Source organism: Myxine glutinosa, chromosome 7 (assembly GCF_964187855.1).
Source record: "Myxine glutinosa chromosome 7, kmMyxGlut1.1, whole genome shotgun sequence".
Classification (NCBI taxonomy): domain Eukaryota; kingdom Metazoa; phylum Chordata; class Myxini; order Myxiniformes; family Myxinidae; genus Myxine; species Myxine glutinosa.
Window position 1 is genome coordinate 124,671,593 of NC_136267.1, and position 17,500 is coordinate 124,689,092.

At 47.1% G+C, this 17,500-nt stretch overlaps 1 protein-coding gene across 1 annotated transcript in view; it reads left to right on the forward strand.

Annotated features, from left to right (window-relative positions):
* LOC137417127 (TGF-beta receptor type-1) overlaps positions 1-17,500 on the forward strand; it is a 79,612-nt gene that overhangs the window by 4,376 nt on the left and 57,736 nt on the right. Inside the window, exons 2-3 of the mRNA XM_068102908.2 lie at positions 13,469-13,708; positions 14,174-14,404. Coding sequence (XP_067959009.1) covers positions 13,469-13,708; positions 14,174-14,404 — 471 coding nt within the window. The remainder of the gene's footprint in view (positions 1-13,468; positions 13,709-14,173; positions 14,405-17,500) is intronic.

Sequence of the window (17,500 nt, forward strand, 5' to 3'; positions counted from 1 at the left end):
CCTTCAACGCCTTTCCTTCCCCTCTTGCATCCACCACCTTCAACGCCTTTCCTTCCCCTCTTGCATCCACCACCTTCAACGCCTTTCCTTCCCCTCTCACATCCACCGCCTTCAACGCCGTCCCATCCCCTCTTGCATCCACCACCTTCAACGCCTTTCCTTCCCCTCTCACATCCACCGCCTTCAACGCCGTCCCATCCCCTCTTGCATCCACCACCTTCAACGCCTTCCCTTCCCCTCTTGCATCCACCACCTTCAACCCCTCCCCTTCCCCTCTTGCATCCACCACCTTCAACGCCTTCTCTTCCCCTCTCACATCCACCGCCTTCAACTCCTCCCCTTCCCCTCTTGCATCCAACGCCTTTCCTTCCCCTCTCACATCCACCACCTTCAACGCCTTCCCATCCCCTCTTGCATCCACCACCTTCAACGCCTTTCCTTCCCCTCTCACATCCACCGCCTTCAACCCTTTCCCATCCCCTCTCGCATCCACCACCTTCAACGCCTTCCCATCCCCTCTTGCATCCACCACCTTCAACGCCTTTCCTTCCCCTCTCGCATCCACCGCCTTCAACCCCTCCCCATCCCCTCTTGCATCCACCACCTTCAACGCCTTCCCATCCCCTCTTGCATCCACCGCCTTCAACCCCTCCCCATCCCCTCTCACATCCACCACCTTCAACGCCTTCCCATCTCCTCTTGCATCCACCACCTTCAACGCCTTTCCTTCCCCTCTCACATCCACCACCTTCAACGCCTTCCCATCCCCTCTTGCATCCACCGCCTTCAACGCCTTTCCTTCCCCTCTCACATCCACCGCCTTCAACCCCTCCCCATCCCCTCTTGCATCCACCACCTTCAACGCCTTCCCTTCCCCTCTCACATCCACCACATTCACCCCGTTCCCTCCCCACCCCAACGCCTTTCCTTCCCCTCTCACATCCACCGCCTTCAACCCCTCCCCATCCCCTCTTGCATCCACCACCTTCAACGCCTTCCCTTCCCCTCTCACATCCACCACATTCACCCCGTTCCCTCCCCACCCCAACGCCTTTATCCCTTCTCCCATTGGCATGAAGCTCACCATAACTTGCCTCCACACGTCCCTATTTTGCTTTTTACAATGTTTATTTTGGTCCCTTTCAAAAAAACACCATACACCTACCAGTCCTACCTGTTAAACTCGTTTGCTTGCACTCCTCTGATGGTAAGTGTAATATAATGATGGGTCTTTAAAACCTGGTTTATTTTGATTGAAAATCAAATGCAGTCACTGGATTGTGCAGAACCATCTTGTTCTAGGAACGGTAACAAGCCTTCCAGGCTGGAAGCCGATTGTTTTTCTTCTGTTTATTATTATTGTACAGTTCTGTACACCGCTCCCTCCTTATTCCATCTCCAGGTGCTGCATGGCGTCATCGTCGGCACCGAAGGGGCCCGGTGATGACGCGTGCTGAAAGGGAATATATATATTTTTTCGCTGATTTTTCTGTGTTTTTTTTTTTCATGCGCTCATTTTTCACTCCGTTTGTTTGTTACCTGTGAAAATTTAAGATTTTTCAAGTATATTGGTTGGTCTTGTGCGATATTCTGTCTGTTTGATTGTCTGTCTGTATGTCAATCGCCCACAGGTCACAATTTTAAACTAATCTTTACAAAACTTGGTAGAGTTGGCCAAACTTGGTGGACCAAATGGTAGAGTTGTCCATAAGGAAGAAGCCTATTGCTTTTGAGGTCAAAATGTCAACATAGGCCAAACTTCTAAAATCATCAATTGTCATCTGATTGACTTGAAATTTGGAGGATTTGCATATCAGATCACTGAATTCAACCCCCAATCATTTTGAGGTCAACATAGGCCAAAATGTCAACTACTTATTTTAGGGATTCCGCAAGTATCGTGCTATGCACGACATATTTCTTGTTTTCTTGTTTGTCCAGGTGATATCTCAGCCATTCTTTGAGCTATGAAACGGAAATTTTGACACAATAATGAGTACATGCTTCGGCAGAACTATTTTTTTATTTTTGATTAGTCAATTAATTTATTAATTACTATCGATTTAATAAGAACTTTTTTATTTTCTTTTTGATCTGGGCAATATCTCGGGCATCTTTTGAGCTAGGAAGCTGAAATTTGGATATGACAGTGACCAAGTTATGTGGCTATAAAGGGTATTTTTGATTTATTAATTAATCAATTGATTATTAATTTTTTTTATTAATTACTTAGTTAATTTTCAAAAGGTTACATATTTAGATGAAGCAGTTTTTTAATATATATTTTTTGTATACAAAGTTGAGGATCGTGTAAGAGCTAACACATTGAACACAAAAACATAAGTGGACACACAAAACATAACCAGATGGTATTCATAGAATACTTACCCTGCGCAGTCAACTTGTTCCGAGCCAACTCTTCTGTTTTTGAACATTTTAAAAATTTGATCCCATATAGCTGCTAGACCACATGAGCGATGACATCATCAATTTATATTCTCTAATATAATTGCATAGATCACGCTCATAATTTCAAACTGATCAGACTAAGCGTTGTCCCTGTCGAATTATGATGTCATAATTATGGCACCACTGACGTCATCGTTAACAACACCTATTCCCCATATGGAGTTCTTTACAATGAGCCATGTTTCAATTTTTTCCATGCAGCGGTTTCGGAGATATAGAGGTGCAACTTTTTTCGATATTTTTCCAAGATGGCGTCTGCACCACTTGACCTATGACGTTGTAATTATCACTAAACAATTATGCAGGAGGAGCCACACATTCTGAAAATTTCGTGTCCATCGGACTAACAGTTGCAGAGGAATTTTTGTTTTATTCATACTGATCAGATCAAGCATTGCACTGGTCGAATTATGACGTCATAATTAAGGCACCGATGACATCACCATCAACACATCTTATTCCTCATGGGGAGTAGTTGACAATGAGCCAGGTCTCAACTTTTTCCATGGAGTTGTTTCAGAGATAGAGGTGCGAAGTTTAAAATTTATTCAGCGTCATCTGGGGATAAATTGGTGGAGAAAAAAATAAATAATGATGACGTCATCGGTCATGTTTCGGCCGCCATAGTTGTTTTGACACAAAAGCCTTAAAAAACACGAGAAAACATCCTGGCGAGGGTCTGCGATCTCTGCTCTTTCTTGTTTTCCATGTAGAGGTTTCGGAGATATGGAGGTGCAATGTTTTTCGTTTTTTCCAAGATGGCGTCTGTACTACGTGACCTATGATGTCATAATTATCATTAAAAAAATTATATGGGAGGATGCGCTCCTATGGTGAAGATTTAGTGTCCATCGGACCAACAGTTGCTAAGGAAAAAAATTTCATTACTTATCGAATCAAGCGTTATACTTGTCGAAATATGACGTCATAATGAAGGCACCGATGCCATCATCATTAACATATCTTATTCCCTATGGGAGGTACTTGACAATGAGCCATGTTAAATTTTTTCCATGGATCGGGGTCGGAGATATAGAGGGGCAAAGTTTTTTTTTGCAAGATGGTGCCTTCACCGCTGAACTATGACGTCATAATTATCATTAAAATATTCTACAGGAGGAGGCGCTCCTATGGTGAAAATTTCATGTCAATCGGTCCAAGAATTGCAGAGAAAAAATTCATACTGATCGAATCAATCAAGCTTTTTATATATTTTGTTTGGTTGATTTGTTTGTGAAGTAAATGTTAGCTCTTTCACGAGCCTCGATTCAGTATACAAAAAAGAAAAAAGAAAAAAAAAAGCGTTGTACTTGCTGAATTATGACGTCATTTTTACAGTACTGATGACATCATTAACATATCTTATTCCCCAAGGGGAATGCTTGACATTGAGCCATATTTCAATTTTTTCCATGGAGTGGTTTCTGAGATAGAGGTGCAACTTTTTTCGATTTTTCCAAGTTGGTGCCTGTACCACGTGACTAATGACGTCATAATTGTCATTAGAACAATTCTAGAGGAGGAGCCGCTCGTATTCTGAAAATTTCATGTTCATTGGACTAAGTTGCAGAGGTAAAATAAATTTTCATACTGATCAGATCAAGCGATCATAATGGAGGCACCTATAACATCATCATTAACATATCTTATTCCCCATGGGGTGTACTTGACAATGAGCCATGTTTCAATTTTCTCCATTAAGGGGTTTGGGAGATATAGAGGTGTAACGTTTTTCCAAGATGGCGTCCATACCACGTGACCTATGACGTCATAATTATCAGCAAAAACATCGACAGGCAGAGACGCTCCTACGGTAAAATTTCATGTCAATCGGGCCAACGGTTGCCGAGAAAATGAATTTTTAAAATGCAGACACTGCGCGTACGGCGTACGCCACACGGCACACACACTGCACACGTACGCAACCCATTGCTCAACCCCGCTTTTCGCTTCGCGAGCGCAGGGTAATTAAGGGAGTGGGAGACAAGATGGGGAGAGAGGGAAGCACACAAGCACAACAACAGTAGAGAACAGGGACATTGTTAGATCTGTGGAAGGGAGACAGCTGGGGCGTGGTTTGGGGGGAGGGAGGAAGGAGGGGTACACGGTATAAAACAAATGGATACTACTCGGACTTTCAGGAAAGAAGTCGGAATTTGAAAAAGGTAGATTTGGGGTGCATTAATGCGGGTAGAAAAGATCAATGTTTTGGATGGGGGAAGATAAGAGATGGTGGTGAACAGCTGTTTTGAAGACCTGGAGGGAGGAGTGGGATTGAAGAGAAAGTGGGAGATTGTTCCAGAGGCGGGAGAAAAGAGGAATGAAAGAGTGAAGGTGAGCAGAGAGTCTTGATTTTGGCAGTTTCACCAGAAGAGGGTTGCTGGCAGAGCTTGTGTGACCTGTCGGAAATATTTGGGGGACAGAGCACAGACAGAGTGGGGGGAGCTAGGCCGGAGAGGAGTCGGTAGAAGACAGACAGGCCACGAACCTGTCTGCAGTGAGAGAGTGAAAGGCCCTCACAATCAGCTACATCGTGGGAGATTCCAATGATTCTGAAAGCTTTGGTTTCTTCAGCGTGAAGCCGACCTAGGTGTGAGGCAGGAGCACCAGCCCAGAGGGGAGAGCAGTATTCCATTAAGCTGCCGACGAAAGCTTTGTATGTGATGAGGAGCTCAGAGGTGCCCAGAAAGGACTTCGCACGATGGAGGATGGCCAGTCGGCGACTGGCTTTGGAGGCCAGCTTGAAAATGTTGTTTTCCCAGGAAAGATCACTAGCCTTGGGGAATATAGGGTATTCACAAATATATCTTCGGTCATATGGTCTGGCACCCATGTTGGATGAAAGTGGGGTGGAAGGGAATAATTGTTTATTTGAAACAGCTGAACCTATCGAAGTGAAACTTGCCAAATATCATCGAACACAATTGCTGCATATAATGTGAAAATGAGATGTCATGGGTCACATGGTTTTGCAGCCGTAGTGGATAGAGAAACAAACCTAATCCGATCAACACGAAACCTCACACACCTTATCCCCTATCAAGTTAGAGCCAGAGTGTAAATCTATGACGTCAAATATCATGTGGTTGGGCAGCCATATTGGATCAAAGGAAAATAAATAAATAAATAACGATCTCTCTGAAACTCTCTCAATTGAAGTCAAACTTTACAAGTATGATCCAGTCGTCAAGCGGAATGCATGTGTTAAATTTCAACTTGATTGGTTGCACGATATGGCAGCCAGAACTTTTTAATTATTTGAAGACTAAGAAACCCTAATAATTTTATGTTCTCCAGAACGGATCCAGGCTTTCAAGATAGATTTGAAACTTCACACACATGATCAACGAGAGTTTTGGAATATAGTTTGATAATTTAAATGTCATAGTTTACATGGTATGGCAGCCATTATAAAAAAAAATTGGAATATTTAAAATGTGATTGTGAATTCAGTTTTATAAAGAGGACGTCATGAGTCATGTGTGCGATCATTGCGGGGCTGTATCATAGCGGGACTTCTTGGTGCTGCCAGCAGTTATAAAGTGCCATTTCTAGTTTTGTTTGTGTCTTTGCATTAGCAGGGTGGGTATATATATATATATATATATATATATATATATATATATATATATATATATATATATATATATATATATATATATATATATATATATATATATATATATATCGTATATATATATATATATATATATATTGTTGCCGATCTCGAGCCCGTCGACGTACAGAGGGGGGTTAAACCCTTTCCCCCCTCGAGATTAGAGTCCATGAGGCCGAGCCGCCACTCCCGTAGCGAGCGTGCGGAAGGGTATCTGGTCGATTCCCTAAGTACCTTTGATACACACGCCGCCACGAGAACGGGGACTGGACCTCACACGAATCACGCTGTTATGATACGCCTGAGCGGGTTGCGTGTCACGTGACTCGTGCCGTTACTTCTTATTGAACCCGATTGAGCGGTCTTATTCGTACAGTGCGAAACCAATGGTGGAAAATGACATGAACGACCAAATGGAAGGAAGAACACAGGTTTATTATACAATTTACAATGATCAGGATAAAGAGACACAGAACAGAAACTTAATCAGCCTTATCTTAATACCCGGACAAGGGCCCACTCACTCACGCGGGGGAAAGAAGGAAGGAAAAGTACGCGCTCCAAACGCATCCTTGGCGCCGTTCGCTCCGGTCAGCTCGCCGGGCGTGTCCCTCGAGGCGTTCGCGGCACACGTGCAGGGAGCTCGTTGGCGTCTGTGGCCCCGGGAGGGACCGTCCTCGCAAGCACTGTTATCAGGCAGCAGAGCGCAGGGCACAGTGAGAGTTTGTGCTATTTCTCGATCACACCTCTCTATGACAGAGGGAGCTTAACACGGAGGAGATCGTTCGGGGGCAGCGGGCAAAAGCGAGACCATTCACAGAGCGAGTTCGTTCACACACCTCTCGGACAGAAGCTCCGACTATCGACACAACTCTCCTACCAGCTCTCACTGGGGCGGGGGCCCGGGGCAGGGTCTTATAGCTCCTCCCAGAGTCCCACCAGAATATTCCAAGCCCCTCCCCCGGCTGCCGTTGTTAGACACTCCCCTTGAGCGTTCATTGGCTGCCTGCCGCTTACCGGCCACTCCCCTGCAGCTCCTCCTTCTGGCCTGCCAGACTTGTTCTAGGCCCTAGCACATGGCATTCTAGCCCAATTGAGGCCTACACTTACTGGCCTGCTCAACGCACACTAACACAGGAAAGGAGACTATGCTTACATTTAATAAGAAATAACTGTACTAAGCGAGGCTGCATGTTGCGGTGCAAATAACTAAGAGGGGGGGGGGTTACCTTTATTCTCACAACTGCAACACTACCCCCCTCTCTCACCAGACTCGTCCCAAGTCGACCCCAACATTGGAACGACCGGTAGAGTCTGGCATGCAATTTTACGTTTACTTTTAAATGTGACACATAGGTGTAATCCCCTAACATTTATTCTGACCCATGTGTGTGGCATATTTAACACTAGATATGTCCCTCCTAATGCGTTGAGCAGCTATTCTAACAGACTCACACCCACAACTATCCGAGTATTTCCGGAATTTTGTAAACTGCACACATAGCCGGTGGGCAACATTCTTATATTTACAAGCACGTATATTTACAATTCTATGTCCCAGGACCTGCACTTTGGAAAATAAATTGGAGGAGAGAAAATCAACACTCATATGGCACTTGCTGCTTGCATCTTGCCTCTTGCATCTTCTGTGTGCGGCTAACAAAACCGGCTGGCCCTGACCGGCATACAGGCCATGTGAAGCATCAGGGCCATCTAAATCTTCCATCTTCATCACTAGCACACAATAGCACACAATTTCCTTTTATTTCCCATTGCCAACAGGGCCACTCTGACGTGGTCCAACTGCGTGGCGTCAGTGCCAGTCAACAAGTGGTCCGAAGGTGCAAGATGAGTTTGCAGCAAGATGCTACACAGCAGAGGTGCGAGGCCACAAGGCTTGTGGTCTATAGGTGTGGCAAAGGTGCAGCAAAAGGTGGTTTTGGCAGCAAAGTCCTGCACAGTTCAGCTGCACAGGTGTAGCAAGGGTGCAGCAAAAGGACTGGCAGCAAGGTGCTGCACAGGTGTGATGGCAGAATGGATGCTGCACAGTTCGGCCTCCAAAATGGTCATGGGGCGGGGAGGGAAGACAAGGTGCAACAAGCAAAGGGAAAGGCATGCGGTAGCACATGAAAAACAAGGTGACCAGGCACCACCATGCGTAGTGCGATGCGAGGGACGCGGAAGAGCGAGCGGAGGAAGCTCGTCTCTAGCCGTCCGTACCCCCCACCGTTGGCTGCACTACCCTAGCCCCCCTTGTATTTACAATTCGTCTCTATGTCTTGTCTCCCATACCCCCCCCCCCCCCCTAATGCCAAATTAGTCTCCAAATCCCTCCCATGAAGGAAGGGATGGAACAGAACAATGTCTCACCCACGTCGTGATGCATCTCATTTTCCAAACGGCTTACAGACCCTTGCGGTGTGAAGCTCGTCCTCCTCTGTGACTGGCTGTGGATGGTGCGAAGGGATTTCTCATCCTAACTACACTAACAGCAGTACTCATTTAAACTACCCGGGGTCGTACCCTGCCAATCGGCCTCTTTAAACTATGTGGTTCTAAGAACCCGAATTCCCATTGCCCACACTGTGGTGCCCTCCGAATTTGTGTCTCACCCCCACAAATTTTCAATCTGTGCCCTCGCACAATTTCGGGGCTGGGTCGTGTGGCTCCACCAGCAGGTCCACCTACCTGCGCACCTCCGCCACTGAAGCCGCCTCCTGAGCTTTCCTGCTCCTGACAACTACACTAACTGGGGAAGGCCCTCCCTGGCACTTACCCCCTCTATGCCCACCTCGGCATCGGGCAAACCGGGTCCTCTCCTGGGATTCTCGGGCCCCACTCACTCGCTATCCTAACTGGCTCCCAGAGCTTACCTGTGGCATTACCTGGCCGACAAGCTACCAGTGATGGAGTGCCCCAATAACTACACGCACTAATTAAGCCACACGCCCAGCCAGCATACAGGCCACAGTCTCATGCACCCTACAAAACACTACTTTCTACTACCCGCACCACAGGTGTCAATATCCATGCAATTTGCCTATGCCCTCTACCTGGCTTTTCACTACCCACCCCAGGCTTTCACGAATGGGTTCCACTTCCTCCCATTCCATCCTTCGTACCATGCATTCGACACCTTTTACTTCCACACCATTACTTTCACACCATTTATTTCGCACCCAAATATCTTGCACACCATTTACTTCCACACACCAACACAATTCCATTTGTCTCACTCACAATTCCTCAAACACACAGCATCATCTACCTAACTAATTTCCCCTAAAACTCGTGCTTCCCTCGTCGTCCCTTTAAACTATGCACACCCTTTTCTTAACAACCACCTAAACTGTCTACATCCCCTCTACAGTTCAGGTGTCTTACTTAACTCTTGTCCCTAAGGTCTTCTAAATCCCTAACATTAACCTAGCCCTCCCTCGGCTAGCTTTGGTGCCCCATGGAGGCAACCATTGCTGGCCCCTCCATGTGCCTAACACTGCCATCCCCCTAAACTAATGCTCATGGGCCCCCCCCGTGGGAGTAATGGTGACACTACCATTCCCCCATGTGGGGCACGCTACTCTCATCAGTCCTCTAAACTATGAGCCCCCATCTATGGAGGTACATTGTCACGGCTTGGCCTCGAAGGGCCGAGCGATCCATGCGGGTGGTTGGTCGCCTGTGTGGGGTGTCCGTCCGGCATTTACGATCCAAGGGGGGAGGGATTGATGGGCCCAGGTGCCGGGCTCCATCCCTGCGCGGGGCCTCGCGGTCCCGCACCTCACCCGATAAGGTGCGTGGCTCCGATAACCCATACCTCCCCTCGAACCCGGTCGTCCCTTGCCGCCACGGCACGGTGCCAACCATACAGTGCGGGGGGCGGAGGTACGAACCGTGCACGCCGGTCCTTGCGAGACCGACGCAGCACCGATCCCCTCCGGTCCCTGCAGAACACAACTCACCCGGGGCTCGCGTTCGCTACTCGTCCCGCTAAACGCTACCCCGGCCGGTGTCGATGCCTGGGCCGCGTCCTCACCACGCGGGACCCACTCCACACTCGCACACCCAGGCGCACACGCACCTTTCACACACTTCGTTGTGCATTCTTGCTCGCACTCCGGTGCACACTCGTCCCATACACACTCCGGTGTGCATTCTCCCTCACATCCGCTATCGCACACTCCGGTGCACACGCGCCCTTCACACACTCGGCTGTGCACTCTTCTTTCACACTCTCAGGTGTGCACTCCTTCACACACTCCAGTGCACACTCCTCTTCTACACACTTAGCCATCGCACACTCCGGTGCACACTCTTCCCACACACACTCCGGTGTGCTCTCTTTCTCACACTCCGTAACACTTTCTCCACGCATTCCGGTACGCACTATCGCTCCTCGCACTCCGTACCACTCTCCCTCGTACACCGCACAATGGGACTTCCGCGAAAGCCCAGGTCTCGCTTCTCTCTCAAGCGCGCCAAGCACCCGTTCGCGCCAAACACCTTCCCGCCATTATTACTCACCTCGGGGCCCTCCTTCTCCGCCAGCACCTGCAAACTTTTTATTTAGTTAGCAAGCACGGCATCACGGTGCAAACACAGACTTTGTTCAGGCTCTATCACCACCTCCCGTGATTTATTCTCTGTCTCTTCTGCCCCAGTCTTTCTAATTCCAATTATCTCTTCTAACACGACGATCGTCGGCGCCCCTAAAATTTCGTCTTCCAATTCGACCTTCCTCGGCGTCCCCAAAATTTTCTTTCCCAACTTGACGATCGTCGGCTTCTCTACCATTTCCTCTTGCGTCGCGACTCTCATAGCCCCCGTCAATTTGGCTGTGCGCCGCTTTACCTCGCTCCCCACGCGTTCTCCGCACCGCGTCATCTCGTCGCGTACCACCGCGACCTTCCCGCTCAGCCTGCACCCAATGTCCTCCCCTGCCTTTTTCATATCCCTTCTTGACTCTGCCCTCATCTTCTGCATATCGCACCTGGATTCCTCCCTCAATTTTTCCATGTTACACCTGGATTCCTCTCTCATTTCTTTCCTTTCCCTGGTGGATTTGTCCCCCATTTCTTTCAATTCACTGAGGCACGCCGTGACTTGCACCATAAAAAGGCCCATATCCATTGGCGCCGCGGCCTCGGCTCTCGCCGCCACGTGCGAGGCGTCGCCATTTTCTTCACCAACTGCAGCACCCTCGTCAACTTCCTCCATTACCAACTCTCCCTGCTGGTCCTGGGCCATTAGTTCTTCCTCGTCTTATTCCCACCGGCATTTGGTCGTCTTGGCCAGCCATTGTACGAATTTAAATTTGATTTTAAAACTAAATTTCTTACGCTCGTAATTTCGAGCATGTGAAGCGCACTCTAGGTCCAATTATTCCACTCCTGACACCAATTTGTCTCGAGCCCGTCGATGTACAGAGGGGGGTTAAACCCTTTTCCCCCTCGAGCTTCGAGTCCCCGAGGCCGAGCCGCCACTCCCGTAGCGAGCGTGCGGAAGGGTATCTGGTCGATTCCCTAAGTACCTTCGATACACACGCCGCCACGAGAACGGGGACTGGACCTCACACGAATCACGCTGTTCTGATACGCCCGAGCAGTTTGCGTGTCACGTGACTCGTGCCGTTACTTCTTATTGAACCCGATTGAGCGGTCTTATTTGTACAGTGCGAAGCGAATGGTGGAAAATGACATGAACGACCAAATGGAAGGAAGAACACAGGTTTATTATACAATTTACAATGATCAGGATAAAGAGACACAGAGCAGATACTTAATCAGCCTTATCTTAATACCCGGACAAGGGCCCACTCACTCACGCGGGGGGAAAAAGGAAGGAAAAGTACTCGCTCCAAACGCGTCCTTGGCGCCGTTCGCTCCGGTCAGCTCGCCGGGCGTGTCCCTCGAGGCATTCGCGGCACGCGTGCAGGGAGCTCGTTGGCGACTGTGGCCCCGGGAGGGACCGTCCTCGCAATCGCTGTTATCAGGCAGCAGAGCGCAGGGCACAGGGAGAGTTCGTGCTATTTCTCGATCACACCTCTCTATGACAGAGGGAGTTTAACACGGAGGAGATTGTTCGGGGGCAGCGGGCAGGAGCGAGACCGTTCACAGAGCGAGTTCGTTCACACACCTCTCAGACAGAAGCTCTGACTATCGACACAACTCTTCTACCAGCTCTCACTGGGGCGGGGGCCCGGGGCAGGGTCTTATAGCCCCTCCCAGAGTCCCACCAGAATATTCCAAGCCCCTCCCCCGGCTGTCGTTGTTAGCCACTCCCCTTGAGCGTTCATTGGCTGCCTGCCGCTTACCAGCCACTCCCCTGCAGCTCCTCCTTCGGGCCTGCCAGACTTGTTCTAGGCCCTAGCACATGGCATTCTAGCCCAATTGAGGCCTACACTTACTGGCCTGCTCAACGCACACGAACACAGGAAAGGAGACTATGCTTACATTTAATAATAAATAACTGTACTAAGCGAGGCTACATGTTGCGGTTAAAATAACTAAGAGGGGGGGGTTACCTCTATTCTCACAACCGCAACAATATATATATATATATGTTGAAGGCTCCAGGCACAGATTCTATAGCCCTCATCGAGGCCAGGCCTTAAATAAAAGAGAAGAAATGTGTATGATGAAAAGTGTATGGTGTTTGTTTGCGAGAAAGAGGTTGAGGCTGGGCCCGGTAGCTTTAGCTTGAGTGAGACAAAGTAAGACCAGCAATCCTGACACGGAGAGTGTAAGATGATTCCAGGCACCACTTTAACGCTCCTAAGTCAGAACGATAGTACTACCCTGGGTGGTTGCTGTCTGTCTACCTAAAAAAAAAAGTGATTATTACTATTTAATAAATACAGTATGTGATTACAATTTCAATTTTCACCCCTCAGCCCAAATTGGGCTCAGGGTTATTGTCGTCCGGGCATGCAACTTTTGGTTTCCGTAAATTTCAAGGAGAACGGCTTCTCCGATTAAATCCATTTTTGCAGTGTGTGTTGAGGTTGAGTAGAGGAAGGTTCCTTTCGAAAATGGGCGCGCTGCTATTTTCAATATGGCCGCCACGGCAGCCATCTGGGCTTCCGTAAACTTTTGGTTTCCGTCAATTTCGAGCAGAACGGCTTGTCCGATTAAATCCATTTTTACAGTGTGTTGGGGTTATGTAGAGGAAGGTTCATGGGTGCGCTGCGATTTTCAATATGGCCGCCACGGCAGCCATCTTGAAATTGGTTTCCACCATGCATGGGCTGAGGGGTTATGCCTGCTTTGCGGTGCTATTTATTAGTCAATGCCATCAAATGTAAAAATAAAATAATAATTTTTCATGTCTTTATCATGTTTTACCAATGTTTATGAATAAATTCACGTTGTCGTGTGTGCACAGCTCTCGAATGCCATTGCAAAACGTGCTCGGTGGATGAATACAAGTGCCATACCAAAGGGGTGTGCATCGCGTCTGCCGTGAGGCAGTATGGACAGATTACATATGACCGGCGCTGTTCCAAGGAAAACGAGTTTGCACCATTGTTCATCTGCAAATACACCAATCCTGATATTTCTGTCCGCTGTTGTAAAGAGGACCTGTGTAACAGTGAAGACCTCGTTTTGCAATCCCCGACTCCAAGTAGGCCTTCCCTCCCCCTCCCTTCTTCCTATTCAAACGCTTTCTGTGCTGTAATTCCTTGGCTTTGTTTATAATGATGAGCAATTTGTAATTATTATGTTTGTGTGGATGTTGGTGAAGGAAGGCAGTTTGAAGCTCAGCAGTGAGTTGCTTTGTTAATATCCTCGAGGAGACTGTTGAACTGAACCAGATAATGCCAGTTGTGTCAAAGCTCTGGTGATCGTTCAAATTTGTCCTATTTTTGTTCATATTCACAACTAAGCTTGTATCTACAATTAAGCTCCAGCTATGGACGTTCTTGTCTCATCAGAGTAGAAGCTTTCATATGCTGTCAGTGCAATTTTTTTTAAAGGATATGTAAGAGCCAGTGCAAGACAATGATTGTTAAAAATGGATTGAATCCACAGCGTGATAAAACTTCTTGGTTAGTTGGTGTGGTAACAGCTGTTCTTCCTTGTGTACCAGGCGTTGGACTTCCGGAGCCTCTGCGGATGTTGCTGGTGATCGTCTTGCCATTGCTGCTGCTCTTTATTGTCCTTCTTGCCATGCTCTTCCTGTGGCGCCGTCGTGGATTGCACCGGCAACTTCTGGTGACTCCGCCTTTTGATGAAGCCTTTACAGATGAGTCGTACATCCCAGAGTACACGTCGATCAAGGACTTGCTCTACGAGATGACTACGTCTGGTTCGGGTTCAGGTGCGGATAATTTTGCAAAGACCGGCTTGCCGGTAAAAGGGCCATTTGGGCCATTGCGCCAGCTTTTGCACCCACAACCTAACGCTTCCACTTGATAGATAATGCCTATTGTCGGAAATTAATTTGAACAAGAACCACAACACAAAGAAAACTAGAACGACACTCGGTAGAACGCATACCTCCACAAGGCTAAACCGTTTACGTTTTGTATCCCACTGATAGGTTGGGTCTGCATCTGGACTTAAACCAAAATCTAATCGGCTTGTTCTCGTCACCTACCCAACTCGTTCACCAAGTTTTTGTCGTAACCTGTCCACAACTTTTTGAAATATGCTATTTTTTTTAAAGTGGAAATCACCCCAAACAAGGCATAAAGCCACTCTAGGTAAGGGGCTAAGAGAAGGTTTGATAAAGATAAGGATAAATCAAAAGAACATAGAAACTAATAAAAAACAAGTACAGATACATTCAAAGCATACCGCCTCCATGCCAAAAAAAAATTAAAAAAATCTTCCAGCACGTGGCATTACACGATACCGCCATGCAGCACAGAGAGACGGTATTGGGAGGGTGGGGTGTACAATAATTGATTGATTAATTGCGTAATTAAAATATAGAATAATCGTAAAATAATTAATTTCTTAATCTATTGACTAATATACCAGTGTTTCATCCTAAACCACCAGTGTTTCATCCAAAGGTGTAACTTTTTCAAAATTTATTTAGTTATTAATCGAAAAATTAATCAATTAATTGATTAATCAATAAATCAATAAGACCCTGGTGTTGCCTTAGCGGTTAGGGTGCTGGCATGGGATCCTAGGATCATTAGTTTGAATCCCGGTCGATTGCTGAATTAATGCCAGGGGGGTTGACTCAGCCTGTCATCTTTCCGAGGTTGGCAAATTGAGTACCAGCTTGCTGGGATGAATGATCCCGGTGTGTACCCCGATTTAGAATGGGTACACCGTATCCCTGCGCATCGTAAGAGGCGACTAAAGGTTGGCATCAGGAAGGGCATCCGGCCATAAAAACTGCCTCAAACAGGGAACCATGATTGTCATGGGGCCCGCAAGGCTAACTCCTGCTCTCGTGGGGAAAAATGGCCTTTAAACGATCATTCATTCAATCAATAAATCAACTCGGTGGTATTCATAGAATACTTACCCAATACAATCTTGAGAAGGACTTGGTGCAAGCCATCTCTTGTTTTTTTGAAGATTTTTTTTTTCTTTTATCTAATATGGCTGCCAGACCAGTGACCGATGATGTCACTTTTATTAAACTATATTTCCCATGGGTAGTTGATCAATTTGTTCAAGTTTTGCATTGATCCGTTAAGCAGTTTCAGAGAAGTTTTTTCAAAGATTTTTGCTTAGATCCAATACGGCTGCCCAACCACATAACCGATGACATCCTAAGTTTACACTGGCTCCAATTTTTTCTGGGAGTCCATCCATTGATCAGAGAGTAAAAGCAGCATGTCCAAGGTAGAGTAACCAGGTCTGAATTGGAATTGATGATCTGAGCTGAGGTCGTTGGAGAAAAGAAATGATCTTGTGTGAACCTCGATGATGGTTTCCATGACCTTGCTGATGATTGAAAGTAAGCTAATTGGACTGTAGTTAAGATGATCCGTTTTTGCATCTTTTATGTGATGGTGTGATGTTTGCTGCTTTCCAAGCAGATGGAGGATTACCTCAGGTAAATGATAGGGTGAAAAGGGCAGAGAGATGAAGTGCAAGAGCAACAGAACAGGCTGTTAGGCCATGTGAGCTGATGGTTCAGTTGCAGACTCGAGTCGAGGGTTGCCAGAAACTTTTCCACCTTCTCAGGTGCAAAAAACACATAATCCAGGAGCAGTTGGGAACGACTGGGAAGGGTGGGTACTGAGAGAAAGGGGTTAGGGACACAAGATTTTGAAGGTAACAGAATTGAGGCATTTGGCCTTCTCACTAGCTGAGTCGGCTGCGGTGTCATTTGAAGTGAGGGGAGGGATGTAAGGGAAGCATTCACCAGAGACAGACTTCACAAGGTGCCACCGGGTTTTTGAGGAGGGAGAGAAGTTTGAAAGCTCATTTTTGAGATTGGACAGATGTTGTTTTCTGACTCTCTTGAGACTCGACATACTTGTTGCGGGCTTTGTGGAATGATCTTGGGTTGCCTTCGGTTGGATTTGCCTTCCAGGAGGAGAATGCCAGTTGTTTTAAAGCAACTGCCTCACCACAGGATTCAGAGTACCAAGAGCGGGAGGATGCGTAAGATTTAACTGAAGATGAGATGGGATGAATCTGTGCATAAGGGAGAGCAGGTTTCTGTGGAAGAATTCCCAGGCTGAATTAATATCAGGGGCAGCCAGTTTGCCTGAGTGAACGGTCAGACTCACCAACACTAATGCTGTTCTCTGAGAATGGCCAGAGGGATGTTGACCTTCACAAGCACATGATCAGATGAGCCAATTTGGGCAGAGGACGAGAAAGATACATTGGCAGGGAAGTTGTTCATCACCAAACCCAGAAGGGAAGATTTTCCATTGGGAGAAATCCAGGTGGGAAAAGTCATGGATTGAGTCAGTCCTTTGAAGTCACAGAAGTCCTTTGCAGCAGTGACATGGCTGATGAGAGAGAACACAACACTCAGCCAATTGGCATGGTGACAATTGAAGGCATCACATTTATGAGTGATTAAAAGTTGGTCCATGTTGTCTGAGAGAGAAAAGAGAGATCATGGAGGTGGAGTCGTCACTGTTGGGAGGACAGTACAATACACAGACACGCGAGGTGGGAGTGGAGAGGAAAAATGAGGTTGGAGATCTTGAGTCTCTTGAGTTGTCTTGTCTGTGTTGGATTCCCGATCCGACTGTAAATTGTTTGATTGGTGCTTCGTGGACAGGGTGTTGTATCGCCAAGTGCGCCGTCCCTCTGATAGACGATAAATTGGTTGTCCCATCTGCTAGCACACTGACAGAAGTTAAAATGGGTGTCCCATCTGCCAGCACTAATTGTGGATTTTAAAGATTCCACAGGATAAGCCTAATAACAAAAGTTCCTCAATGTTGAAATCATTCCGATGGGCCTTATATTTGACAATTGTCCA